The 27,542-nt window shown below is 42.0% G+C and overlaps 1 protein-coding gene across 1 annotated transcript; it reads left to right on the top strand.

Annotated features, from left to right (window-relative positions):
* On the top strand, window positions 1–26,141 carry LOC130488496 (phospholipid-transporting ATPase VA-like). Its single transcript, XM_056862168.1, has 9 exons — window positions 1–127; window positions 5,473–5,785; window positions 8,299–8,375; window positions 11,544–11,669; window positions 18,291–18,491; window positions 20,067–20,147; window positions 21,985–22,089; window positions 23,670–23,857; window positions 25,436–26,141. Exons 2-9 carry the CDS (start codon window positions 5,476–5,478, stop codon window positions 26,139–26,141), a joined length of 1,794 nt encoding a protein of 597 aa, XP_056718146.1. The 5' UTR covers window positions 1–127; window positions 5,473–5,475.
* The last annotated feature ends 1,401 nt before the right edge of the window (window positions 26,142–27,542 follow it).

The following is a 27,542-nucleotide window of genomic DNA, read 5'->3' as shown; positions in this document are numbered from 1 at the left end:
GTGCTGAGCAAGGAGGACTATGCTTGCTGGTTAAAAAGTCACATTGAAGCAGAATCTTCTATTGACAACCGGGAAGAGCTGCTGTTTCAATCAGCAACTTGCCTGGAGACTGATCTGCATCTCCTAGGTAACGACAAAGCATGCATCGGAAACAGAAGTGTGTGTAACAATTGGGTGTGTGACTTCAGAAGCCTCCCAGTGGTTTCCATTCACCTATGGAATTATTAACAAGCAGGCTGCAGTGATGCTGCGAAATCTGGAATGCAGCTAGGGTTGCCAGGTCCCTCTTCACCACTGGTGGGAGGTGTTGAGGGCGGAGCCTGAGGATGGCGGGGTTTAGAGAGGGGAGGGACTTCAATGCCATAGACTCCAATTGCCAAAGCGGCCATTTTCTCCAGGGGAACAGATCTCTATCGGCTGGAGATCAGTTGAAATAGCAGGAGATCTCCAGCTAGTACCTGGAGGTTGGCAACCCTAAATGCATCCATGCAAACATTCCATTCTCAGGCCCAGTCTGTACCAAAAGCTTGAGCTGAGTTTTTAACTGGTGACCAGCGCTTAAGTCTAGGTGCAGTGCCGTGTGCCTTGCCATTCACTTGTGCTGAGTTCACAGTTGTATTGAACCTATACTGATTTTAAAAAAAATGGGGAAGCTTCATGAGCCCTTGGGATCTACAGGGATCAGGCTGCTTAAATCATGTATTTAATTCATAGGTACCTCACCTTACGGGTGAATAAAAAGTGGGCACAATACAGCCACACAGGACTAGAGTTCATGTTTCTACAAACTCAGGGGAAACCCTGGGTTTGTAGAAAAATGCATAAAGTGCACAAAATAAAATTGAATGTCTAAAATAACCTCCCAAGCTGTAACAGCAGTGACTGTGCATGTGTACAACATCGTGAAAAGCTGATGTATCAACCAAAAATGATGCCTTGACAACAGAAGGAGGGAGAGAGGGAGAAAGCAAGACTGGGAGAAGGGGGGAGAATGAATGACAGGTGAGGAGGGGGGCTGAGGGGGAATGGAGGCAGGGAAGGAAAACTAAGATGGAACAGGAGGGAGAGGTGCAGAAGGAAGAAATGCCCCTCTCCTATGAGTCTTCTTGGGCCCCCCTCTTATGTATATAACTAAAGCAGCTAAAAATAGTGATGGAAATAACTTGCATCATCCTGCCTTAGCCTCAGCCAGCAAATCCCAAACTAACAGTTTGCCAGCTTCCTGAAAGAAAGCATGTCTTGCAGGCACCTTAGGGCTGAACTAGATGGGTCAGCATCGCAGGTCCGACCCGTGGACGCCGCCACCATTTTAATGTGATTTAAAAATGCCACGGGGGGCCTGATCAGGCTTGCAGCACAGCAGGCGGAGGCAATCTTGTCCTGTTCCCCGCACACACACACACACACACACACATTTGCCTTTTCAAGTGAAAAAACAGCTGTGGGGAGGTGTGTTCAACAGGCATTGGGGGAAACAAAAATGCCTCAGTCTGCCACACTGTGGGCCCAAGCACAACCGGGCCCTCGTGGCATTTTAGATCACTTTAAAATGGCAGCAGCATCCACCGATTGAGCCCTTGGATGCTGTCACGTCCAATTTGGTCCTGAAGGGTTGCCTAGCAAGCGTGGAATCAGGCGTCCAGTGTAGAATTTGCCTTCCAAACATTTCAATGTTTTGAAGCACATTTAAGCTTGCAAGGGGCTAATGATACATCCCATGCAAATGTTTGTAAAGAACACTTGGCTTTTTTGAAGGAAAGCAGGGGATTTTGAGCAGAGGAGGATGTCAGGCCTTTGCCTTTTTTTTGCTGGAGCAAAGGCTCTTGACATGAGTCAGGCCAAGTACTGGCCACATGTCAAGTCTTTGGTTCTCATGCCTATGAACGTCTGTGTACAATTTCGCTCATCCTGTTTTCTGCAGCTGTGGTAAAGTTTAGTCTGTCTTCCTGGGAACCGCTTATCTCAGGGTTGCCTAGCAATGTTTACCTTTTCAGTCCGTAGTGTCTTAAGCATGTAACCTGCCTGAGTTCCCCATTACTAACCTCACCTGCTTGTAGGCAGTCAGTCCTTTAATCTGTGTTTTTGCTGCTAATAAAGTATTACTGCTTCAGAGCTACCTGCCTGGAGGAGTTTGCTTATGGGATGGTAGGGACAGACTCCTGAAACTGACAGAGGAGCAAAGGATTTTAAATCATTTCTATCCCCACCAACATTTTAAATTATTTAGAGATGGAAAAGCCACATTCAGAAGGCAGTTTGGAACAGAGGAACGTTAGGTGGAGAAACAGTTGCATGTTGTCTTTCCTTCCTGCCCCCATGCTGCTTTTCTGCTCAAAATCCTATCACGATTAACTTTTTAAGCTGGTGCTGGGCAAGGGCTTCTTTTTATGCATTTCAGTATAATTTATAGTTGGCCTCTCAGCTTCCCAGGTACCTCCAGATTGCCCTGGTTGGCAACAAAAATGCTTCACTAGATCAACTGTGTGTCTGATCCAGCCCTGCAGTTCTTATGTTTTTGTTTAGAAAAATAATTTTGTGAGCACAGAAGTCTCATCTGCAATGTCAAGGTCACCCCAGAAAATTTGGAGGGGACGGTATCAAGTTCGTTATTCTCTGTCATGAAAATGCTCATTTACCCGAGTGTGAGCTCATGTGAAAATGCTCGAAGAAGCTGGATCTATAGCACTCTTTATAAAAAATAAGAATTTCTTGTGAATTGTAATGTTTGTAAATATATAGTGCATTATAAATGCTAAGCACAATGGTGTAATCAGTGGTGTCAGAGTCCTTGAGGTACAATAAAATCTTAAATATCTACTCTGCCTTAAGGAGTTTCTTTGTGTTGGCCCAGGCAACTGGGACCTCACTAATGAAAAGAAAAATCTGTGCCACTGTTGACTTTGGGTGTACATATGAACCTTCGTGAATTAAGGCTTTCTTGAACACAGCTGGATAAATAAAAACAGACTCCTGTCAAAACTACACCATCTGTTTTGCCAATTTTAAGGCCCTAGCTGCCTGCTCATAAACTAAAGGACTTATAATGTAGACAGATCAACTGTCACAAGCTGCAAAGTTGGAGGAAAAAACTGAGGAATAAAAAGACTTCCTTTGCCAACTTCCACAAGCAATGACAAAAGCCTCCAGAATACTACAGTTTCTAGTGGCAGGTTCCCATGTTAGTTTTTCCCCCTGTTCATTGTTTTAAAATTGAGAACTGGGAAGACATGGGCAAATGGTTGATCACACAAGTCTGTGCAATGTGGGGAAGTCTGTCAGCCTGTGCATGTGTAATTTTGAGACAACCTGGCAATTGCCTCAAAACTAGTCTGTCAGACAATTGCCTCATACTTAGGTTCTGACCATTCACACGTTAATAATCTCCTAATGTTTGGCTAAGCAGGTAAAAGCAATGTCTGCCTTTATCCCAAGAATATTCTTGTTCAATGTATTTTATTATGTTTTAGCTCACCCTTTAGCTTGTACCTTAGAAGCCCCGTGGCGCAGAGTGGTAAGCTGCAGTACTGCAGTCCAAGCTCTGTTCACAACCTGAGTTTGATCCCAACGGAAGGTGGTTTCAGGTAGTGGGCTCAAGGTTGACTCAGCCTTCCATCCTGCTGAGATCAGTAAAATGAGTACCCAGCTTGCTGGGGGTAAAGGGAAGACGACTAGGGAAGGCACTGGAAAACCACCTCTAAATATAGTCTTCCTAGTAAACGTCAGGATGTGACATCACCCTATGGGTCAGGAATGACCCGGTGCTTGCACAGGGGACCTTTACCTTACCTTTTTAGCTGGTACATAGTCCCCCCCACCCCCATTTTAATATCACAGTAATCCTGGGAAGTAGGTTAGAGTGAGAGAACGTGACTGACTTAGGGTCACCCAATGAGCTTCACAGTACAGTGAGAGTTTGTACTCAGGTCACCCTGGTCCAACAAAGCAAGCATTACTGAACAGCAATAGTCAAATAAGTTGGGTTCAAGTAAGCTTTTATTAAATAAACTTTATAGGTATACTCAAAAGTTGACAGTGGCTGGCTGACTCGAGCAAGTGTCGTGGCTAGTTGAATTGAGCTGTTGTGTTTATTTGACTGAAATGTTCAGCGAGCACCTGTGATGTTTCTACAAAGTGCCTGAGGCCTCTTGCTGACTCTTGGTCTCTTGTTCTCTGCTTGAGGCGCAATAAAATCTAGGATGGGGAAGTGATAGTTCTGAGTCCAGTTCCACATCTCTAACCCACCTTTCTCAGGTTGCAAATCTTACACAACATAAAGGAGAGGAAGGAGATTGGGTGTTGGGCGACTCTCCCTCTGTCATCATGACCACCAAGTTTATAGGCAAGTTGTTCAGAACATTTGGTTCTGAACATGCCATGCCATTCTGTGTGCAAGGTTGAGATAGAAGAAGAAGAGTTGGTTTTTATATGCCAACTTTCTCTACTTAAGGGAGAATCAACCCCGCTTACAATCACCTTCCCTTCTCCTCCCCACAACAGACACCCTGTGAGGTAGGTGGGGCTGAGAGAGCTGGGCTAGCCCAAAGTCACCCAGCTACTTCATTTGTAGGAGTGGGGAAACCAACCTGGTTCACCAGATTAGCATCCGCCATTCATGTGGAGGAGTGGGGAATCAAACCCGGTTCTCCAGATCAGAGTCCACTGCTCCAAACCACTGCTCTTAACCACTACACCTTGCTGGCTCTTAGTAGCCTTTAAGCCTACTGCTTTAAATTGCCTGAATGATCTATGTCTGTTTTTTTTTCCAGAATAACTGAAAAGATTAATTAATGTTAAGTTTATGCTTAATAAATAACAAAATATTATATATAGGGATAATGTTTTAAAACCCAGCAGATTACAAATAACTCTTTAAAGCTCTAATTTTCTTGTTTTTGATTTCATGGTCAGGTGCAACAGGCATAGAGGACCGTTTACAGGACGGAGTCCCTGAAACCATTGCAAACTTGCGCAAAGCTGGGCTGCAGATATGGGTTCTAACTGGAGATAAGCAAGAAACGGCCATTAATATTGCGTATGCTTGCAAGCTACTGGATCATGATGAGGAAATCATCGCCTTAAATGCTGATTCACCGGTATGATGACACTGCTGCGTAGCATCAGGCTTACATATCCAGTGGCCCTTGGGTTATAAGTGGAATACTGCTTGCAAGGACCTTGAAATGAGGTTTGTCAACCTCCTGGCAAGCTGAGGTACATTGCCAGTGTGCCTTCTGTATCCTGGAGTATTTCTGCACAAAGTTTAGCCTTCCACCAGCAATTGCAGGTAGTCCCACAAGGTGCTTGACAAACCTCCCATGTTTTCTGTCCATATGATACTGCAAAAATGACAGGAGGAATGGCAGGCTAGTTTTTCCAGCATTTGGTAAGCCATGATGTATGGTTGGTAGACTTTTGATGCTGCCAATGTGTATTTTAAAATTATTTTTCTATTTATCATTTTCTTTTTTGCAGGAAATGTGTGCTACGTTACTAGAACAACACTTGCACTGCATAGAGTCTAAATTTTCAATTGAAAAATCTACTCAGAACACAGCAGCTAAGTTTATACCTCTCTACATGCCATCATCTTCAGTGAATCCCAACTTGGGCTTAGTGGTTGATGGAAGGACGCTGGCGTATGCCTTAGACAAAGCCCTTGAAGACAAATTTCTTTTGTTAGCCAGGAGATGTCGTTCTGTGTTGTGTTGCCGCTCTACTCCAATTCAAAAGGGAATGGTTGTGAAGCTGGTCAGAGACAAACTCAAAACAATGACATTGGCAATAGGTACATCAGCTTAACTGGTATTGTTTTGTAGAAGTACAAATACAGAGAATAAATTGTTTTATTCAGATAGCCGTATTAGCCTTCCCTCCAAGGCACTATGGGTTAGAGCTAATGCTTCTCTTCTGCTAAGTGAGGCCTCTTCTACTGGAGGAATAGAAGGATTCCAACCTCCAAAGGAAGATTCTTTACTTAGCAGAAGAAAACTAGTGGATCTAACAGAGGTAAGTCCTATTTTTAGGTGTGTTGCATTCATTTTAACTGATAATGTATAGTCAACTAACCTAATCCTTCAATAAGTGGCGGACTAAAAATTAAAACATAACGCAGAGTTAAAACTAAATAGGATAATACCAGCTAAGCCACGATGCACCTTTGGGGGTGGAGAATTTTTGTCAATTTGCCAGAAAAAAGTCACATGGAGTTTTAAAAGGGAAAAGAAAGTGTTGAGTACAGACAGGTTTTGATGTATCCCTACCCACTGGCTGAGCTACTGTGATGTCACAGAAGCCTAGAGGTACCAGTGCTCTGTATTACTTCCATTCTCCTACCTCCTATGCAGAATGGTTATCTCACACCTTGCTTAAGACAAACCAGAGAGAGAGCCAAATTCCTCCTTCCCTTTGCCTTCCTCTGCAGAGTTCAAAGAAGGAAAGAGGATGTTTTGCTTCCACATATCCCCTAGTGACTTGTCCTGGTTAAGGAGAATGTTAGCATTTTTTTCAAATTCATAATTCAAGGATCTCACTCCCAAAATGCATTTCAGCACCAGAATACTTTGCAAATCATGACACAACTGGTCAGCAAAGTTTTCTTATTCGTTAGAATGAACCACTTAATTCCCTTAAGGCATTTCCTTATGAATAGCAGCTCCCTCTGCATGTTTAGGGTAGGTGTTCATTTCAGGGGCAAGCTTGCTTGTGGAACTGGAGGAAACTCCACCACCCTTATGGATTGCTTGTCAATGGCCTATAAATAACGTACCTGAAGAAACCCTCTAGGCCCAATTTCCCCAATATTTTGAAGACAGTCTGGAAGCCGGCATTTCCTCTCCAACTGCAAGAAAACAAGAATGGCTTTTCAGAGGGGGAAATTACACATTATTTCGCATGTAAAATTTGAGCCATTGTCTGCTCTAAAAAGCAGAGGCATATGGAAACAGTTTTCCAGTTTTGTGTATCAGATTATCATTTGATCTGTTGCCTCACAATCTAGGCAGAGTGCATCATGGCAAGCCAACAAGTCAGCTGTAGCAGATGTAAAATAGCCAGCATTCTCTGGCAACTCCCCATAAGTAGAAGTTTTACTTGCACTTCATAAGCAGAGATCTGAGAATTACACAGTCCAAGGCAAAGAGAATCTGGACTGCAAGGGAAAGAACACGCTTCTTCTCTCCAGTCTAATTGCTTTCGCTTCACAAAGAAAATTGCTTTTGCATGCATTTCCCTTTGGTGTTTTTTTCCCCATGGAAAAATACCCTCCTAGGTGCATCATTATTGATGGATGGATAGATAGAGAAGCAAATGTTTGCGGTGAGAATACCTTATTTTGAAAGATTATATCATAAGAGCAGAAGTGCTGTGGAACAACAACTATAACAAAAAGTATGTTCCTGCCATAGTAGTTAGACCTGTTCGCATCAGTGATGGTGTTACATCTTGAGTTACACCTATTTTCCTTCATTTCGCTGTGACAGTCATTAAACACACCATTCATCATAAACAAAAATCACTGCTCATTTCCAGTTCAGTCCTAGGGTTGCCAGGTCCCTCTTCGCCACCCGCGGGAGGTTTTTGGGGTGGAGCCTGAGGAGGGAGGGGTTTGGGGGGGAGAGACTTCAATGACATAGAGTCCAGTTGCCAAAGCAGCCATTTTCTCCGGGTGAACTGATCTCTATTGGCTGGAGATCAGTAGTAATAACGGGAGATTTCCAGCTATTACCTGGAGGTTGGCAACCCTAGCTGCAACAGATCACACACTTCTGCTCTAGGCTTCCAGGTCTAGCTCAAGCAAGCACAGCAAGATGACTAGAATCTTGCTTACTCTGAACAATAAAAGCTGACATGTTCACAATTCTATATTCAGTGCCACGTTTCTTACTGCCTAGTGCAAAAACAATGTGCAGAATCATTTTTTTTTAATATTAGGCCTCTTTTTATAAGTTCTGGTTTGCCAGGTACTGAGCAGGATAAAGGTTTCCAATTTTTTCCCTCCAATGGACAATGGATGATAAATTAGCTATAGATAACAGGCATGTCCCTGCCATTTAGACCTCATTTGACAATCTTCACTTACTAACTCTCAATTAATTTAGATTGCCGCGGAGTACAAGTCTAGATAAGTAAACATGCTAGACGGGGCTTTGAAGCTGTAGCTCTATACAGAACAGGCATTTCAAAGCTAAACATCCCCATCCCTTTCCCCTTCCTCTATGTTCCCTTGATTATGCTTTGTTTTCTTGTCATTAGTCATCTCTGCTTCGATTAATAGCAAACAACATCTCCCATTGTTACCAGGTGACGGAGCAAACGATGTCAGTATGATCCAAGTAGCCGATGTCGGAGTAGGGATTTCAGGTCCAGAAGGCATGCAGGTAATGTGTGTTTACTGAAAAGCGACCCCAGGATAGAGTTAGGGCCATATGTTTTCCATATGTCTGCTTGCATCTTGCTTCCCTGTTGGCTTCAACAAGCTGTTTTGTGACAGCTACGGCACATTTCAGAGGAACTTGCAAGCTACCCCGAGGTGGGACCAGTTTGGCTTGGCTGAAATGACTTTAGCGGAACTCTTTTCTCAAAGCTATAGTGATTTAATCATGTTGCATTCATATTGTAAAACACAAGTAATATGACATCTTTCAGCCAAATGTCCTTCCTTAAAATAAATGATACTTTCAAAAGCTACTTAATATTTTTTCTTAAGAACCGTTTACTTTAAAATTCCTTTTTTATTTGCTATAGTAGTTCACTCCAATCTGCTGCTCTTGACTTGTAAAATTATTGTGCAGTGTATTATCTATTATAATAACTAAGAGCATAGCCAAAGGCCAGTGTTATTTCAAAGATTGGGAACTTTTTAGCACTTCCTGTCTTTGAAATGCAAGTGTGCGTTCTGTTAGTCCCCCACTAGCCCACAAGGATCAAGGCAGGAGACCAGCTTAAGCCAACACAGTTGATCCTTTGGTGTCTGGGTGGGTGCTCTTTGGAGAGGTTTTTTTGGGATAGAGCCTGTTCTGCCGAATAGCTGGCAGTTGGTTCTTTCTCTAGGATCCAGAGGCAAAGCACACGAGTGAGTTTCAAGCAAGCCGAGCTTTATTTTAACGGGCTGATTTAATCATAAACATAAAGTATAGCCCCTACCGTTAGGAAACACAACATACTTACCAGACAGTCCCCTGCTATTAGGGATCTGGTGGAACGATGAGGGAGAGGTCCCAGAGCCGTTCTTCCCCCCCCCTTTTTCTTGACTTTTTATCTCTAAATCCATTACCCATTCCAGATCTGTTACCAAGCACAGATCAGCCACACCTGGAGTGCTTCCAGCATTTGCAGGGAGCCTGCAACCCTTGGGCTTAAAGGCATATCAACCCAACCTGATTTTGTCATGTTAGGAGGAGTGAGACATGCCACTATCTCCTTGAGATAACAGTGCTCTGCCACAGTGCCACTACAGAGTCATTGTTCTGCCTTCCTTCTACATTTTACAGCATTTTATTCAATTAATATGTCTTTCTCCACTACTGCCTAATCTTACACCAGCTTGTATCATATGATGCACTAATGTGAGGCATCAGATGTTTCCTTTGTCCCTTTTCCACCCCATGTCCCTTTTCAACTCCAGAAAGATTATTCCTGGCATTGTGGGACTCAAGACACCAGCAATATTTTTTCCATATGTTGAATAGGGACTGCAGGGGGAGAGGAATATGGGGGAAATCCACATGCTTTTTGTTAGTGCTTTGAAGGATACAAGCCATTATCCAAAAGTCATCATTCACCCATGATGCAGTTAAATCCCCTTCGGTCATTCATTTTGTATTCTTGATGTGTGTCATGCTCAGAAAGAATAATCATTCATACCTTTCTGGGGATGGGAGGGTTTCAAAAGAGAGACTTGCATACCCTCGTACTATAAACACTCATAAAAACAGGCTCCTCAATTATGTCATGTTTTCTGCTGAGTATTTGTTTCATCACCAAATACCATCTTCTTTTTCATAAGCATTCATTTATGGGTGGAAATAAACTAGTGGTTCATGCTCCGTGAGGTTACTTCTATAAAATGTAGGAGGAAATTGAATCTGTTAGTTTGCATTCAAATAGCTTTCTCCACATTTCCCCAGCGATCAGAAATAGGCCTATGGGAGGGTTAGAGGGACAAAAGCACTAAAGTGATTTTGTGGAAATGCAAGAGTAAATATTTGCCTTCCCGCTCCTTTATAGAAGGACTGCATGGAATAGATAAATGAGAATACTGTTAGACTTCTGTCCATAAATTAAATGTGTGTGAGCATGACATAAAAAGTAGTGCTGTGTTTTTAGAAGTTATAACTTTTCAAAACTCAGCATAAATCCAAGCACTTGAGATTGATTGTTTAAGGAATGGTGGAAGAGAGTGTATTGCAATTAATAAGGCATCCAAAAAGCACAAAACACATGCAAGATACCACTGGTCTCCAGCATCATCAGTCAACAGAACTGACGGAAAGATATTTCCATATTAATAGGCTGAGTGGAAAGACCATGTCCTGAGGTCATCTACAGTGCAATCTTAAACAGATTTATACCCTTCTAAGTCTATTGACGTCAGTGAATTTGGAAGCGTGTGACTGTGCTTAGGACTGCACTAGTAGTCACTTTCTCTGGAATAGCCCCATTAATTTGAGGATGAAACTACTATACTGCAGACCACTTCACTGGACTACTTACACAAAACTAGATAACCCTCCCTTTCTGTTACCCAGGAAGTAAGGCGAAATAAATGGAAATTACTACAAAATAAATTACCATTGATTCACATGCATATGTTCCTCACTGATCAATAGGCCACCCTGGATATGATGGGCGATCTATGAAGGTTCTGCAGTTCTGTTCAACTTCGGGAGGTCAACTTACATCAGGAAAATGGGACAGAGGAAGGGTTAAATCACTTTTTCAGAAAACTGGGGGATCCATTCACACATCTCCTGTTACAACATGTAGTTTGTCCCTGAAGCATCAAGTGGTGACTTGGAGAGGGTCAAAGCAGTCCTCACAGATCAGGCACTGACCAGTATTAGTTAAATCCTGAGCAGCATTTCTGCAGGAACAAGGGATTCTGCTCACCTAGCATGGTTGTTGTCACCTCCCAAGAACAGGATTTTGTGGAGTATTGTGGGTCCATGGGGGAAAATCATGTTCCGCAAGCGGAAGTCCCTGTGCCTGCAGAAATTATTCAGGATTCAAAGCTAGAACTTTCATATTAGCTCTAAGCAAATCAACTATAGTACTTCTCAAAGGAGCCATTGGTATAAGTGATGAGGTTTTGGATGATGGGCATGCATGCATGCATACCTGAGTTCTTGTTCTGTCAATCATGTTTGTTAAGCAACTCAAACAGAATTTTTGCTCTTTGTGATCATTGAGGACCATATTTTTTTTCTGCCAGTGCTATCCTAGCAACTTGGTGTTCTGCTTCTTCCTCTAAAATTAAAGAACAAATGCAGTCTCTATAATGAAAATAACATGCTCAAAATTAATTCACAATTCATCTTGTATTGAAGGCTGTGATGGCAAGCGATTTTGCAATCCCAAGGTTCCGGCACTTAGAGAAACTCTTGCTTGTTCACGGCCACTGGTGTTATTCTCGACTTGCCAACATGGTACAGTATTTCTTCTACAAAAATGCAGTAAGTGATTGATGGGTTTGTAGCTGTACATGTTTCTGAAACTTACTAAGTAATGCCTTGCACTAATGTCGTTGTGTAACAAGACCGCAATGTTTCCTCTTTGATGCTGACCTGCTACACAGGATTCATGCCTTAATTTCAGTGCGCTTCATGCAGGGCTGCCTTTGAAGATTCTTTCAGAAGCTGAAACTGGTGCAGAACACAGTATATATCACCTTGTGATCGCTTAGGGCAGCCAGGAGTATATCACTTTGATACTCCAGTGTCTACACCGACTTCCTATAGACATGTAGAGATCATTTGATTTGCTAGTACTGAAGTAGAATACCCTAAATGTTCCCTGACCCATATTTCTAAAAGACACACCTCATCAGAAGCTCTTAAGAGCAATCCAAATGATACTTCATAACATATATGCATGAAATTTGAACATCAAGGGGATAAGGAAAAACATTTTGAGTAACTGTTCCATGTCGATGCAACTGTGTGGATGTTCACTTGAGTGTTAGTCTTAACATTTTTAAAAAATGTATATTTCACTCTTCTACAATAAAAGCTCTCAAGATGAAAGAGATGATGAAAGACAGCACTGTTCACAGTCTGCCTCAAAAAGGACAATAGAATGGCTTTAGCAGATTTTTGTTTGTTTTAAGTATTTATATCTCCATTGTGGCTCCAAAGGGATCCAAGCTGGCTTACAACTTAAAAAAAAAAACTATATACAGAAGCCAGTAACCAGAATAGCAAACTACATCTTGAAACAGTCCTGGACTAATTTGCTGACTCATTCAAAGATATGGGCTAAGATCCAAAGGTCCAAAAGGCCTCTGGATTTTGCCCTTCAGGTCACCCCCAAGGACTCATGCCCAACCTTTACAGGTACCTGAACATGAAGGTGGAAAAATCCTTAGCATGATGGTGTGTCCGGTACAGGGGTTCTTTCCCTCCTTACTCCCTTTGGGGAGGGAGTTCCACAGCTATAACTAAAAAGTCCTGTTGATGGCAGTCTTTACCACAGATCGTGGTGGCACCCAGTGCAACATCTTCAGTTGATCCATGGTGTATGGGGGGTAGTGTTTATGCTAGAAGATAGTGTTTATGCTAGAAGATATTCCCTAAGGTATACTGAATCCTGACCATGTAGGCTTTAGAAATCAAAGCTAGTACCTTCAGTTTAAGTCAGAATCAAGCTGATAATCCACAGAGTTCAAATATTTATGTACACTCTGAAGTCAGATCAGATGCAGATAAAATCAGACTGCCAAATGGCAAATTATCCATACTGTTTTCAGGGGCAGTACCAGGTATTATAGTAGTCAAGTTGAGAAGTGCACCCCACGCACTTACATCCTTGCCCAGCTGAACAGAATTTAGGATTCTGGTGGTCTGGGTAGGGGACCAGAGTTACGACACTTGCTGTGATTAAATCAGCCTCTGCTCAAGGCTCAGATGGCATTAGGTCCCCTATCCACAAGGGTGGTGGGTGGATCTACTGCACTCTTACACCTGCCTGACATCTTAGATCAGCTTATCATCAGTTTTTTAAATAGTGTTTTCTTTCCAGAGATTTGTTTGGCCTCCGTAAAATCTTCAAACTTTTCAATAGTTGTGCTCATTCTTTGGAACAGTCTTCCAGAAGAGCTGTTTTCTGACTAGAATTCACAGATTGTGCATAACCATATTATTCCAATGAGCTTTTGGCAGAATCTCAAGGCCCTTTTGGTTTTGTTTGATTTCTGTAGAAAGCATTTGCTATTTTATTGGGTCATTTGAGCTTATTAAGTGCATGAGTTTGTGTTTTGTTACCTGAGTAATTGATTTTTCATTGCATTTTTTGTTGTTTTTACATTTTCCACTGTGAACAAAGATAACCAAGATATAAATTTGCATAAATAAATACATAAATAGAGGTAGGCTAGCAGACGTTACAAATCATTGAAAGAGAGAAAAGTCCTACTTCCATTGAAGGAGGCAGAGATTTGCCTACTCATGAGGAAACCATATTTGTCTAAGGATGATACAATGTTTCCAGTTTCAGACTTGCCTCTAACCTACAACTGAAAGCATATCTGGATGAAATATCCTTCACTGACCCATTTCATTTGGACTTTCAGTTTCGATAGAAGACTGAGACAGCTTCAGTAAACCCTGGTGAATTACCTGTGCCTGGTAACGGACAGGGGAAATCTACCCTGTTGATTGTTTTAGATGTCTCTGTAGCCTTTTGTATGGTGAACCATAGAACCAGGGTTGGGCCCCTTTCTGGAGAACAGGGATCTAGGCACACTGATCCCTGCTGGTCTAATTTTAGACTCAACTACTATAATAGGCTCTGTATGGGACTGCTTGAAGGTAGGCTTCACTTATGCAGATGCAGAGATATGGGAATATGTTCTGTAGCAACTGTCAGTTTCCAGGCCCAATTCAAGCTGCTATTCATACTTTTAAAGCCCTTTACAGCCAGGCATCCACATGCTTGAGAGACTTTCTCAATATTATTCCACTGCAATTTGTGGCTTGTGAGTTGGGCCCTGTTTTTGTACCTACGCTCCATGAGATGAGTACAGATGGACGAGGAGGAGGGGAATGTTGGCAATTACTCTAAAGCTATTGACTGACCTCCCCAAAGAGACCTGGGATTACTCCTCATTGTGACCTTTTGAAAGAGAGACATCCCTTTTCTAGAAAGCCTTTGACTCCTGAGCTTAACAATGGTTGCATTAAGCTTAATCAAGTAGATTATGAGAGTGGGAATTAGTATCACATGAGAGGGCAAAAGAACAACAGGTGACAGAGACAGCATGGGAGGCCCAAACTCTCTCATTGTCTATTGATTGGACTGGGGAGGATTTGTGTGTCTAGTATAAGCCCAAACCTTAGCTGCATGACTTTCATGCTTGACTTTAGTTATTCGCCCCTCATTTCATAGAGCTCAGCTCTGTAGCATTCCTTGGAACATATGCACCAGTTACACATTATCCCTTATTTTAAGAGTTTTGATTTTGCAATTCTTGTTACGTGCAGATGGCTGGCATTTATATGAATACCAGACCTTCCTGAGTGACAGGAAGTATGCACAGAAGAATCTGTATGTGTAAATTTGATAACAAGACAGCCTACTATCTAGGTAGAGTTAACAGAATTAAGTGTTCTGTAATATTTTTGTTCAATAATTGAGCACTAGCCTTTAACAAAACGGCCACTCATGGTGGTCACATCACAATTACCTGCTGCACTTAATGCATGAGGCTGCCTTACACTGAATCAGACCCCTGGTCCATCAAGGCCAGCGCTGGACCTATTTTAAAAATTCTTTTCCAGTAAAGCCTGTTGCTTTTAGTGGTGTGTTCTACTGCATGTGTGAAAGTCAAACTATCAGAAGGGGATTTTATTCCAGGGCCCCAGATGAGGGGACAGGGGAATCAGCTCTTCCTTACGAGGACATGATAAATCCAAAACTTATTCGTTGACAGCAGCAAACCTCATTTTCCTGGTGAAAGAGAAGAGGAACCCTCCTCTTCTCGTGGGGCATACAGCTTCCTCCCTCCCACAAATATGCCAAGGATGGAGATTGAGCCAGAAATGGCTGCCGGCCCACCGCAGTCCAGCTGCAGTCACATTTTGCACGTCCTCACTACTCAGCAGTGCCTTGACTTCACGTGGCAAGCCCCAAAGGTCATCATGTGCCTTTGTTTTTTTGTTCTTACATCCTGTTTTAGAGTCTCTTGTGAGAGCTGTATTGCTGCACACGATACTGGGCATCAGTCATTATTAGTTAGTTTTTAATGCGGGCATTTTGTGTGGGTTCTTTCTTGTTCCCTCCAGCAACCAAAGATTAACAGTCCACCCCTGAGTATTGGATTAAACTGCCGTGGTATAAGTAACAGCAGCTGGAAACTTAAGAAAGGCTGTTTTTCTGGGAACAGAATTGCTGTCATTCCTAACTGTTAGAAATTATATGATTGCAGAAAAGGTAACTCACCCACTTCCCTAAGCAGTAGGAAGCAGCAGTAGGTGGCTGCTTTTATAGGGCTTGTTTCCTTGTGATAAAAGGGAACGCTGGAGACTTGTGGTGTCTTCATAATCTCTGTTCGTTTGCAAATATAAAAGCAGAGCACAGTAAAGCAAACAGACTCCTACAGTGGGCTGTGTATCTGCTGATCCTACATCAGATTTCCAAAGAACAACTGCACTCCACTAATGCATCAGCTTTAGCCAACTCCAGTTAAAACCTCCCAACTCTTTGATTCTCTGTGTGTCCAGATTCAGGTTGCGGACTGCTTCTCATGGTCTCTGAGTTCCTTCTCCAAACTCTAGTGATTGTGACTTTTGTTAAGCTGCTGAACACCCATTTTATTGCTCCAAAAGCAATTCCATAATGAGAGGTCATTCACAATAATCCAGAGAGACAAATTCATGTCTTGAGTACCTATCAAGTAATGAAGACTTGATCATATTCAGGTTGAATGTTAAAATATCAGAAACAGGCAATGAAAATAAACTTCGCTGCCCTGTGCTGTAGTAGAGTGAACTCAAGATGGTGGCCTTGGACAGAATCTCCCAGAATGGGTCATCCAGCTGTTGGCAATGCATTCTGAGAGCAGGTCAAAACAATGGGCCGATTCATAGATTCTTGTAATGAGACAAGTTGTGTGTTGCCCCTAATAGCTTTCAGGATCAGGCTTCATTCCCCATTGGGTGGCAGCGGCTGCAGAAAGTTTCCAAACCCATTTACCACAGCCATAATCACAGGAGCCTTCCATGACTATTCAGTTTTCATTTCAAAAGATACAAGGAAGACCATGTAAATAGTACTGTACCCTTCTAGTACTCTGGTCAAGGAATGCAAAATCAGAAGAATTGTATCTGATAAGCACTAACCACTTATTTTAAACATTATTTTATTAACCAAGACTATAAAATCACTTTAAACATCCTGAGCTACCTGTATTTAGGTTCTGGCTGTTTTGCATTAATTCTCTGACTCCACTTACTCTTGGACGCCTTCAGCATTGCAGTATTCTCAACTGCTGGAAACATGAAGGAAAGCAAATGTGTTTGGAAGCACTCTTTGGCCATTATTGTCTGTAGTGGCTACAGGTGAAAGGAATCTTCCTTTTTTTTAAAAAGAGCATGCATGCATAGTCCCCCATTAAGAGGGTGATATGAGAACTGGGTTGTCAACAAAATTTCATTGGCTAGGGCTCTTTGGTTTTTTTTTCTTTCTTTAAGACCTTTAAAATTGGTGTACACTGACAGCTCTTATCATGCTAAGGGCAGGTTCATGACCATGTGTGGGCTATAAATTTGATATTTAAGTTAGTTCTGTATGAAAGTGTATGGCAAAATTAGAATATTACTTTACTTATTAAGAAAAGACCTGAATCCTGTAGTTCTGGAGTGATTAAAACCACTGACCATACAACATCTTTAAATTGCAGGCTTTATGTCAACCTGTTCCTTAACTGAAGCAAAAAGCATGAAACAATAAAGACAAGAGAGCACAGTGCTCCCTCGGATGGCACAAATTAGGGCTAGGAGAAGAAACTACACTGCAGTTCGACAGTGCATTTATTGGTTGCACTTCTGATATATTTCGCTCAGAGGCAGTTTATAAATTAAACATAAAGTCTTCAGAATTGACTTGTTCTGGAGGTTCACATTGATCCTTCAAAGAGCAATTCAAGTTTGAAATGAATAACAGAGTTCATCATGAGAATTCCTGTGGCAGGAATGCTCAAATACTTATTTTGGGGTAACCTTTCTGAAGTCTATGGAACTACTTCAGAGTACATAGCTGGATGACTTCAGTGCTAGCATTTTGGGGCTGTCAATACATTTCTCAAATGCATGACCCACACTATAACAATGGAATTAAAAGGCTTTCCAGTGGGTATACTCTAAGAAATGTACATTTTTAAATGCCCTGCAGTTTTAAACGGTTCATAATAAAAATCTTGGAGTCGTGCAAAAGATAAGAAGAAATATGCGAGACATTCAGTAACAAGAGGTTTCTAAGTAGTACAAGGCTAGAACAATGGCCTTATGCAATCATTGTTTGTATCAGGAGAGGATAAAGATTGCACCAGCTGATATGCTCAACATAGAGGCAGGTTCCAGTCAAATGAGCTGAATATGGTGGGGGGGAACCTCCTATACACACAAGCCATTATATTGATGTGATGCGTGTGTGTGTGTGTGTGTGTGTTAAGTGCCGCCAAGTTGCTTCCGACTCATGGCGACCCTATGAATGAAAGTCCTCCAAAATGTTCTGTCTTTTACAGCCTTGCTCAGATCTTGCAAATTGAAGGCTTTGGCTTCCTTTATTGAGTCAATCCATCTCTTGTTGGGTCTTCCTCTTTTCCTGCTGGCCTCAACTTTTCCTAGCATGACTGTCTTTTCCAGTGACCTACAAAGCCCCTTTCAGTTCTGTAATAATGGTTCCTTTGACAGTTTCCTATTTCAGGAAATGGTCTAGAACGGATAGAGCTCATTTCTAGTAAGCAAGGAGAATATATCTGAAAAGGGAGATGCCATGTTGCCCTTTTTACAGGATTACGTGGTGATTATAAATCCAGGAGGCGGTGTATAGTTAATGCATGGCTCTCTCTTCTTTTTCAGATGTTTGTGGCCCTTCTTTTCTGGTACCAGTTCTACTGTGGGTTTTCAGGAGCATCAATGATAGACCAGTGGTACCTGATCTTCTTTAACTTGTTATTCTCCTCGCTTCCCCAACTGATTTCTGGAGTGCTTGATAAAGACGTACCTGCAGATATATTGATTGCTGTGCCTCACCTCTACAAAAGTGGCCAGGACATGGAGGTACCAACTCGGCTTTACAGTAAATGTGTTTTCAGTCTGCAGCATAACGTTGGAACTAATCAAAGGGCACTAAATAAGATTTAAAAAAAACTATTTCCATTGCTAATAGGGCTGTGCCAAAAAAATCGGTAAATTTCGGGTTTGGGTTTATTGGGCCCGATTTTTTTGAGGAAACCCGAAATAAGCCGAATACCCATACCGGTAAATATGGGCTTATTTCCAAAAAAAATCAGCCCTGGGGATACTTTTTCAAGGTAGAGCCACCAAATTCACTGCGTAGCTTGAAGGGACTGCCCTTGCACAAACCCCAAAGTTTGGTGAAGATTTGGTCAGGGGGCCCGATTTTATGGGGTTTGGAAGGGGTCACCCCCTCCTCCATAGACAAGCATTGCAAAGTTTGGGAGGTAGAAGTTTGGAGCATAAAGCCATATAATGAATTATGATACATACAAGCCAATCTAGTATGACATCTTATCTTTAAAGATTGTTTCGGTCAAATTGCTAGGCTATAGTTAGTCAGTTATAATAATCAGAGAAGGTTCCATTAGGGCAGGGGTCCCATGGGCGCCATGACACTCACCAACATGTTTCCTGGCACCCACCAAGTGTTTTTTAGAAAATGGATGGGGCTTTTGCCCAGCAAGTCTTATGATTTGTCATTGGAGATTTTACTGGCTGTGCAGATATTTTAAAACGTTACTTTGGCAGTAGCAGCCACAGCAGCACAAGGGTTTTCACAGTAGGACAGAAGGTAAGCTGCTGCAGCTATTTTGTGCTGGCTTCACTTCCTGTGGCAGCCATTTTGTGGCTGCGCCCACCACACTGTGTCAAAATTCCAATGTTGCCCACATGCTGGAAACGTTTGGGGACCCCTGCCTTAGGGTTTAGCTACTCATTATTATCTACTTTGATTCACCGCAGCTCTAAAGCAGAGAAACATCCCCCCCCCCAAAAAAAAACAAAAAAAACCTGGGAACTGAGGGTGAAACTATATGTTCAGGCTTTTAACAAGTTGAATTTGGGTTCCCTGCAGCCACACAGCAGCTGCGGGAGATGGCTTTTAGAAAATAAAGGAGAGCCCAAACAGGCTCAAAATGCCACCACTAAGGGAGGAAAGGCTCCTACCTCCTCTCTCCCCCACCCCCAGCCATTTTCCCATGCAAAAACAGTACTGAGGGGATTTATTTTCCTGTTTTTGCTGATATACTTGGAGTATTCTGTGCATGTGGAGCAACAAAAATGGGGAAATAAGTTCCCCAAGTGCTGTTTCTATACAGGGAACCCAGTCCCAACTTCTCAAAATGCAAATGTGTAGTTTAGCCCTTAGATCCTTTAACCAGAGAAACCAGAGATTGAACCTTGAACTTTCCGTGTGCCAAGCATGTGCATTTTCTTTGAGCCACAGCCTCTTCTCCAAGAACCTGAGCTAAACACAAGAGTCTTGGTGTGGTTGTGGTCAAACCATATTAGGAGTCAAGAGAAAGGAGAAATGTAGCTTCGTAGTTCCAGTTTAGTGGGAACAAGGTGGTATCCGTACTGATTTTGGTCTCTCATTCTGTCTTTCTGTATTTGCAGGAGTACCAGCCACATATGTTTTGGAGGAACATGATTGATGCTCTCTATCAAAGCCTAGTTTGTTTTTTCATCCCTTACTTTGTAAGTTGTCAGCTGTAGACAAGTTCAGCACTGACACTTCCTTACTCTGTTCTCTGATCAGAGGGAAACAGCAAATATACTTGGGTGGGACTGTAGATGAGAGGACTGTATCTTCTTCCCATGTGGTGTGGCTGTCACAGGCCTTTAAAGTGCATATAAACACCCAAAGATATCACAGACCTTGTTATAGATGTGAGAAATGGGGCTAGGGCCCGGAGAGGATGGGATCAGGATGCCAATTGTAGAGAAATTGGACATTCTGTCTGTCACACTGTGGGGCTTGCAGGGTTATTTTTATGAACCATGCAGAAAATCAGAGCTTTATGATATACAACGTTGGGCAATGGTTCTGATTAATACTTCAAAATGAAGATCTAGACAAGTTTTTTCTCAAGAATGGCAGCAGTTATGGCCATTCCATGTCAGCTGGCTAGGAGAAATAGGTGATCTAGAGTGAGGTTGAATTAGGATTTCCAGTAGACTGTGGAGAGTATAGCCCCTGTTTTCTCCAACCATATCCACTAGACCTAGTCTTTCAACTCAGCTGCTTCTGGAAGAATCAGCAGGATCTTCCGCATCCTTAACCTGACTTTTGGCGATGGATCAGTTCACTTGTTACATTTAAGATGGTCGGCCCTAATGAGGGCAGAACTTGGCCTCTCGTCAATTAAAGCCCGAGCTCAGTTTACAATCCTAAAAACATTAAAAAAATACAATTTAAAAAACAATGATTCATTCAGTAAAAGCAGTTTCCACCTACTGCAAAATAAGGATAATGAGCAATCCAATTATCTTAATAACATCATCTCCCACTATTCCATCCCAGACAACTTGCTCCTGCCTTTAGGGAGCAAACCAGAATTAAGGAGTTGGGTCTATAAAGAAGATGCTATAATTGATAGCTATTGAACTTCCCAGATGAAATTTGCCCCATGGTTCAAAATGATTTTTTAAAAAAGACCACATTAGAACCTCCTATGTGGCAGACATTACAACCTATAGCCTCAGAGCAGCCTTTACATCGTTGCGCTTCCAAACTATGCCCACAGAACCTCTTGCAGGTCTTTCTAAAAAAAAACCTATCTCAACATATTTGCCTATGTGGTGGGGCTGTAGAAGATCTCCCCCATTATGTTTTGGCCTGCCCTTTATACACTGAACCCCAAAGTAAGTTTTTGGCAAACATTCTGTTTGCATTACATTCATTATCTGATGCTGATAAATTAATTTATTTGTTTTCAGATATGGATCCCTGTATTTCCCCAAAAATGGCACTTTATGGCTTGGCGGCCAAGAAAATTAGAGAGAAGCAAATATAAATTGTGAAAAGCTGGATAGAAATGTATGGGCACATTTTTTAATGATATCGGTTTTAAAATTGTTGTTAAATTGCTTTTATATTGTAATGGCCTATGGTCCTATACAATAAATTTTACTACTACTACTACTACTACATTTAAGATGGTTTAATCTGGCATCTAAAAATGGGCAAGTGTGACTGTAACAAGCAAATGTCCTGAAATGTCTATACCATGTTTGCTGGTCCTCCAGGGCAACTGGTTAGTCAGTGTGAGAAACAGAATACTAGAGTAGATGGACTACTGGCAGGACTTTTCTTGTTTCCTTATGCAAGTTCACTCAACAGTGAGCTTCCATGCTGAGTGTACCGTTGGTTGCAAACCCAGATTTGCTGCAGCGTAATGTGTGGCATTGGCCCTGAGCCCTTCCAGGATGATGAACCCAAGGCAACAATATAGGCTTGATCATTTGTGTGTATTTAAGGTTGATGTTTTAAACTCCCATATTGGCTTAAACCCCATTTTAATAATGTTTTCAGACTTATTACGATTCAGATGTGGATATATTCTCCTGGGGAACCCCAATCACCACAGTAGCTCTTTTCACAATAATATTGCATTTGGCAATTGAAACCAAAACCTGGGTAAGTTGCCTGAATGAACACAGCATGGCAACCTGCTGTGTTTCCTATGGTTGTCTCATGTATTGTCCTTACGATACTCCTTTGGTGTATTTCTATTGAGTTGGCTTTCCCAGCTAATCCAGTAGAGAGAGCTTGGGAATGTGACATAGCTTATTTAATTTCTTCTTTTGACATCATGGGTTACTGAAGGGCATTGTTTTTGCAATCTTTGCTGCAAATTGTTAGGAGGAAGCCAGACCAGTTGCTAGTATCATTGCTAGGTCCTACTCGAAACTTCCTCTCTGATTACTGGCAAAACACTGTGCCTTTCAGTTCTCCAATTGTTAAAATATTTCAATACATGTATTACCGTAGGTGGTTAGACTGCAATAACAAAACAGCAACAGACCAAGTTTGGATATTTTGACCCAGAAGATAGACCATTTATGGTATTTACCGTAGTTGGATTTCCAAAATGCTCAGTTTTGTCTTCTCATTTGCACCACTTAGAGCTTATAGCCTGCTTGTAGTCCCTGTCCATTAATGTATATTCACTTTTAATGGAGTAAGTGGTGCCATTCTTGGGGAAGATGCCACCTTCCCTTTACTTCATTTAGCTTTTCTCCCACAGTATTGTGCCTTCCACTGATCTTGCAAAATGAGCTTCTAGTAAGCCCAGGATGAGTGGGAAACTGTTACCTATTATCCAATAGGTGCCAGTGATACTAGCACAGGTGGCATATCCATAGAAAAACAGCGCGTATGTCCATTTGCGTAGGGAAGAATAACTTTTCAGTTTCTGCATCTTCTAGCTTTAATATTTAGTATGGAACACATGAAGCTGCGTTATACTGAATCAGACCATTGGTCCATCAAAGTCAGTATTGTCTACTAAGACCGGCAGCGGCTCTCCAGGGTCTCAGGTAGAGGTCTTTCATATCACCTACTTGCCTAGTCCCTTTAACTGGAGATGCCGGGGATTGAACCTGGGACCTTCTGCATGCCAAGCAGATGCTCTACCACTGAGCCACGGCCCCTCCCTCCCCAGGAAGGGAAGACAGTAATTCCTATGGTGGGAATATTGGTTTGGTCAGCATCACCTTAGAAACTGTGAAGTTTTCACAGAAAAAAGGCCACCATGGTGCCTTGGAAATCTCCACATGCTTAGCAAGGGCTTCTTGCTGGCCCAGAGCTTATGGGGAGCAAGCAGAGCCTGCTGGCTGCCTCCCCAAACCCAACACCCCAGCATGCATCCGTGCCTCCCCTTCAATCAAGGGGTGGGCCACCAGTGGCACAGGGAGGCGAGTGCAGGATCCTGTTGACCCTGTGTTCCACGCCGCCACACTCATGCACACCACCATTTGCAGCAGCTGGGAAAGGCCCGCAGGAGGGCTCCCCAGATGCCCACCGACCCGCCTGGCTGCCGATGGACCCCACAGCCCCCAGACTCAGGCTCAGCCCTGCTTCCCATTCAGGCCACCTATCAGGGCTTGCAGGTGAGTCTGAGCCTGCACTTCTGGTTAGAAAGCATTGCACTTTCGAAGAAAATATTTCAAGAAGATACCATAGCGACAAATTAATTCTGAGTGTGTTTCTTTCAGACTTGGCTACATTTATCATCCTGTGCCTTCAGCATTGGTTTATTCTTCATTGTGGCATTGCTTTACAATGCATCTTGCCCAACATGCTATCCTCCATCCAATCCCTACTGGACTATGGAAAAGTTGATGGGAGATCCTACGTTTTATCTGACTTGTTTTGTGACACCTGTTGTTGCTCTGCTTCCCAGGTATGTTATCTTTCCTTGTATAGATTGCTTGGCACGAGCAAATGCTGAAATAATCAAAATACGTCATAGAGTTTACAGGGCTAAATGAATCCCTGGTCTTATTTTGTATACACTAGCCTTAACAAATACAGAAAATGAATATTAAATAAATCAGCACACAATAGATTTTATCTAACCTTTAGGTGACATAACAAAACACATGTAGTTAATTAAAAAGAGCCCTGTGCAGATAATCATGCAAGCCCTATGCGAGTAGGCTGGTTCCACATGGAAGGGAGTGGCCCCTATTCCCCAACATTCATTCAAATGTCTGTAGTGAATCTTACCATTGTGTAAGTGCATTTACATAACCTCCTCCACACAATTTTTAAACAACCTTTTAAAGTATTTGTACCCTACTTTTCTCCCCAAAAGGACCCAGAACAGTTTACAACCACAAAAAGACCATATACCCAAGCCAATCTACAAAACAGCCGTAGTCCCGAACATGAATGCTGGCTCCTTCAAAAGCATGGACTGTGAGCCATGGGCCAAGGGCCCTTTGACTCTCGCCCTCCAGCTTGCATCCAAGGGCTCATGCCTCTGGCCATGGCCAAGCTTTATATGTACCTGAACAGGAAGTGGTGGAACAAAGTGTTAACAAGATGGAGCAGCTGGTAAAGGTGTTCGTCCACTTTTTCCCTCTGCTCAGTCAGCAGCCCACTTTTCCCAATCACGTGGAAGAACCTTATGCACATAGGGCTAATGGCGATGCCTGGCTAAATATCCAGATGTTAGGGTGGAGAGTCCACTGGTCGTATCTTACTCCCCTTTATGTTCAGTACAGTGTTCACATTTTTCAACATCTTCATAGAGCTTTAGTGTAGAAGCAAATATATGAGAAGGGCTTAGCATTCAGTTTCCTCGCCATGTCCTCCATACATTCAAGGTTCCATTTGCACAGGAACCTGCACAGTACACCCACGCTGGCACAGGCCCCCTAGTCATGATCCATGCCCTCTGTTTTTCTAGGCCCAGATATGGATCACTCACATGTCTGTATGCAAATGGGTAACAATTCTGGCCATCCGTTTTCTATCATTGTTTAACAACAGCATGTGTGTTTTCTGGTCAGCAGCCCAATTTTGAATTCTCAATAAAAAGAGTTGCAACCACTCTTCCCTTAAAATATCTTAGAGCATACTGCTCAGTGAGTAGCCGTGTTAGTCTGTTTGCAGTAGTCAAAAAGGGCAAGAGTCCAGTAGCACCTTAGAGACTAACAAAAATATTTTCTGAAGAAGTGAGCTGTGGCTCACGAAAGCTCATACCCTACCAGAAAATATTTTTGTTAGTCTCTAAGGTGCTACTGGACTCTTGCCCTTTTTGATTAAAGCATACTGATAAGTTATGGGAAAAGTTGTCCACATCCTCATTTTCACAAGCATGTAACATTTCCTGATGCAGCATTCTAGCAAAGCATTTTTCTTGCATTATTCAAGCAAAAGGCAATCGATACGCTTTGCTTTCAGAACATTTTTTCTTTTAACAATGACATTCCTCATTCTCTTTTATTATTATTTTTCTATTTTTCCTTCTCAGATTTCTTTACAGAACATTTCAGGGCACACTTTTTCCAACCCAACCTCAGCTTGGACGCCAGTTGTCAAGGTTGCCACCAGAGTTTCGCAGCCAATGTTTGGAAAGATGGAACATCACCAAGGACACAAATCCCCATAAGTATCCGTGTGCCCTTTATTCTTTAGAAAACCCTTATTTCATTGCTAATGACTCTTTAAATGCCTGTAACCAAAACAGTCCCACAGAATTATCTGATCATGGAAGTGAAAAATGTCAGCAACCAAAGACAGAGATAACCACAGGTTTAAATATTTCCCCTCCTCTTCTTGCTGCTCAGTTATCTGAGGAGAATGGACATGCTTCAGTGGCTCATAGTGAAGGCGCATCTCCAAATTTTCACAGAATTACCCACATCACATCGGAGCTGGAGCCAACAATAGCAGAGGAAGCATTCCAGTTGAACTCAGCAGTCGACCAATCAGATTTCAGCTTGTTGACCTGGATCACATCAACTCCTTTATTTAAAGGCATTGGAAGAGATTCAACACGGTCATCAAGCAGTTTACAAAATGTGGGGCAGGACAGCATAGCTCCATGTAGCTGCAGTTGTTCTCAGGATTGCAAAGCCTTGCCAGAGCAGACCTCAACCTGTTTTCAGGAGCAAATCCAAAGGTCTGCAAAGGAGACCGTCTTGATACCTGAATCTTTTGAGTCAACTTTTTTATGACATAGGACTTGAGCTTTTTGTTTTATTTGCACAAAACAGAGTATAATGATGTTGCTCTAGTTGTTTCAAGAGATGCAACAGGAAATCCAAGGTACAGAGAGTTATTTTAACAGAAATTTTAAGCACAATATATTGAAAATAAGAGCTTTAAATGCAAAGAAAAGATACATTTATATATTTATTTTTCATCTCATTTTGTACAAAAATGCAATATGTTTATTTTTATTCTCTTCTTTTGTATTCTCTTATGGACTTATTTATCAAGTCAAGATTTCTACTCCATTAATTCATATGATTGTTGTTGGTTTAACGATCATGCAAAAAAAATTCAGAATACGATTTTGGTATTCTTTATTGCAAGAGCTTACATAGTATATCACCTGACAAAAAGTTCTCTTTATTTGGTGTGGGAGTGGAATGGAGACAAATTGCTAAGAACTCCTTCAGAAACAAAGCCTCTCATTGCTGAATAATGTTAAATCGCCATAAAAATAAAAATGGCATTTTACAGATGGGACCCTGTTTGATATTTTCCACTCTTGCTATTTATATGTTATGGAAAACCAACAAAATAACATATTGCAAAGATGTTATCCTGTGTGGCATCAATGAAGCCATTTTAAGTTAATAAAAACACCCTTGGAATGAAGAGCTGTTAGAATATTGTAGTACAATTGTGGGAGTTCCTGGTCCATTAAAGCTGATGCTGGTCCATTAAATATTCTCATGCAAGACCTTAATGGCCAGTTTTTATCAACTCCAGAGGTACCAACCTCTACTGCTCTAGTAGAACAGGTGAACTCCCAAAGGAGGGGCCAATGACATAATTCACACACCAGAATAGGTCAGCCAACACCATCCACACCAGTGTGCAAAGCAACACACTGTTGGCCTCTCCTATGCAATTTTCTCCATTCTAATTGTACCAGTGTAGTATAAGATGGGTTATAGATCAAGTCAAGCCTGAACTGACCTTAGAAGCTGAAATGACTAAACTGAAGCTATCGTATTTTGGTCATAATATGAGAAGACAAGAGTCACTAGAAAAGACAGTCAAGCTAGGAAAAGTTGAGGGCAGCAGGAAAAGAAGAAGACCCAACAAGAGATGGATTTACTCAATAAAGGAAGCCACAGCCTTCAATTTGCAAGATATGAGCAAGGCTGTCAAAGACAGGACATTTTGGAGGACACTGATTCATAGGGTTTCCATGAGTCGGAAGCGACTTGACAGCACTTAACACACACACACAGTATAGGATGGAGCCACTGGGGAGTGGATGCAGCAGTACTCATGTACAGTAAGGTCTACCTGTAAAAACTTTGTTTGAGCTTCTATTGTGGATTATATTAATACAAGAGGATGCTAGCTTGTGAACCCAACTGGAATGAAAAGTAGGATCT

Source organism: Euleptes europaea, chromosome 16 (genome assembly GCF_029931775.1).
Source record: "Euleptes europaea isolate rEulEur1 chromosome 16, rEulEur1.hap1, whole genome shotgun sequence".
Taxonomy (NCBI): Eukaryota; Metazoa; Chordata; class Lepidosauria; order Squamata; family Sphaerodactylidae; genus Euleptes; species Euleptes europaea.
The sequence above is the reverse complement of the archived record's forward strand: the minus strand, read 5'-3'. Positions and strand labels throughout refer to the sequence as shown.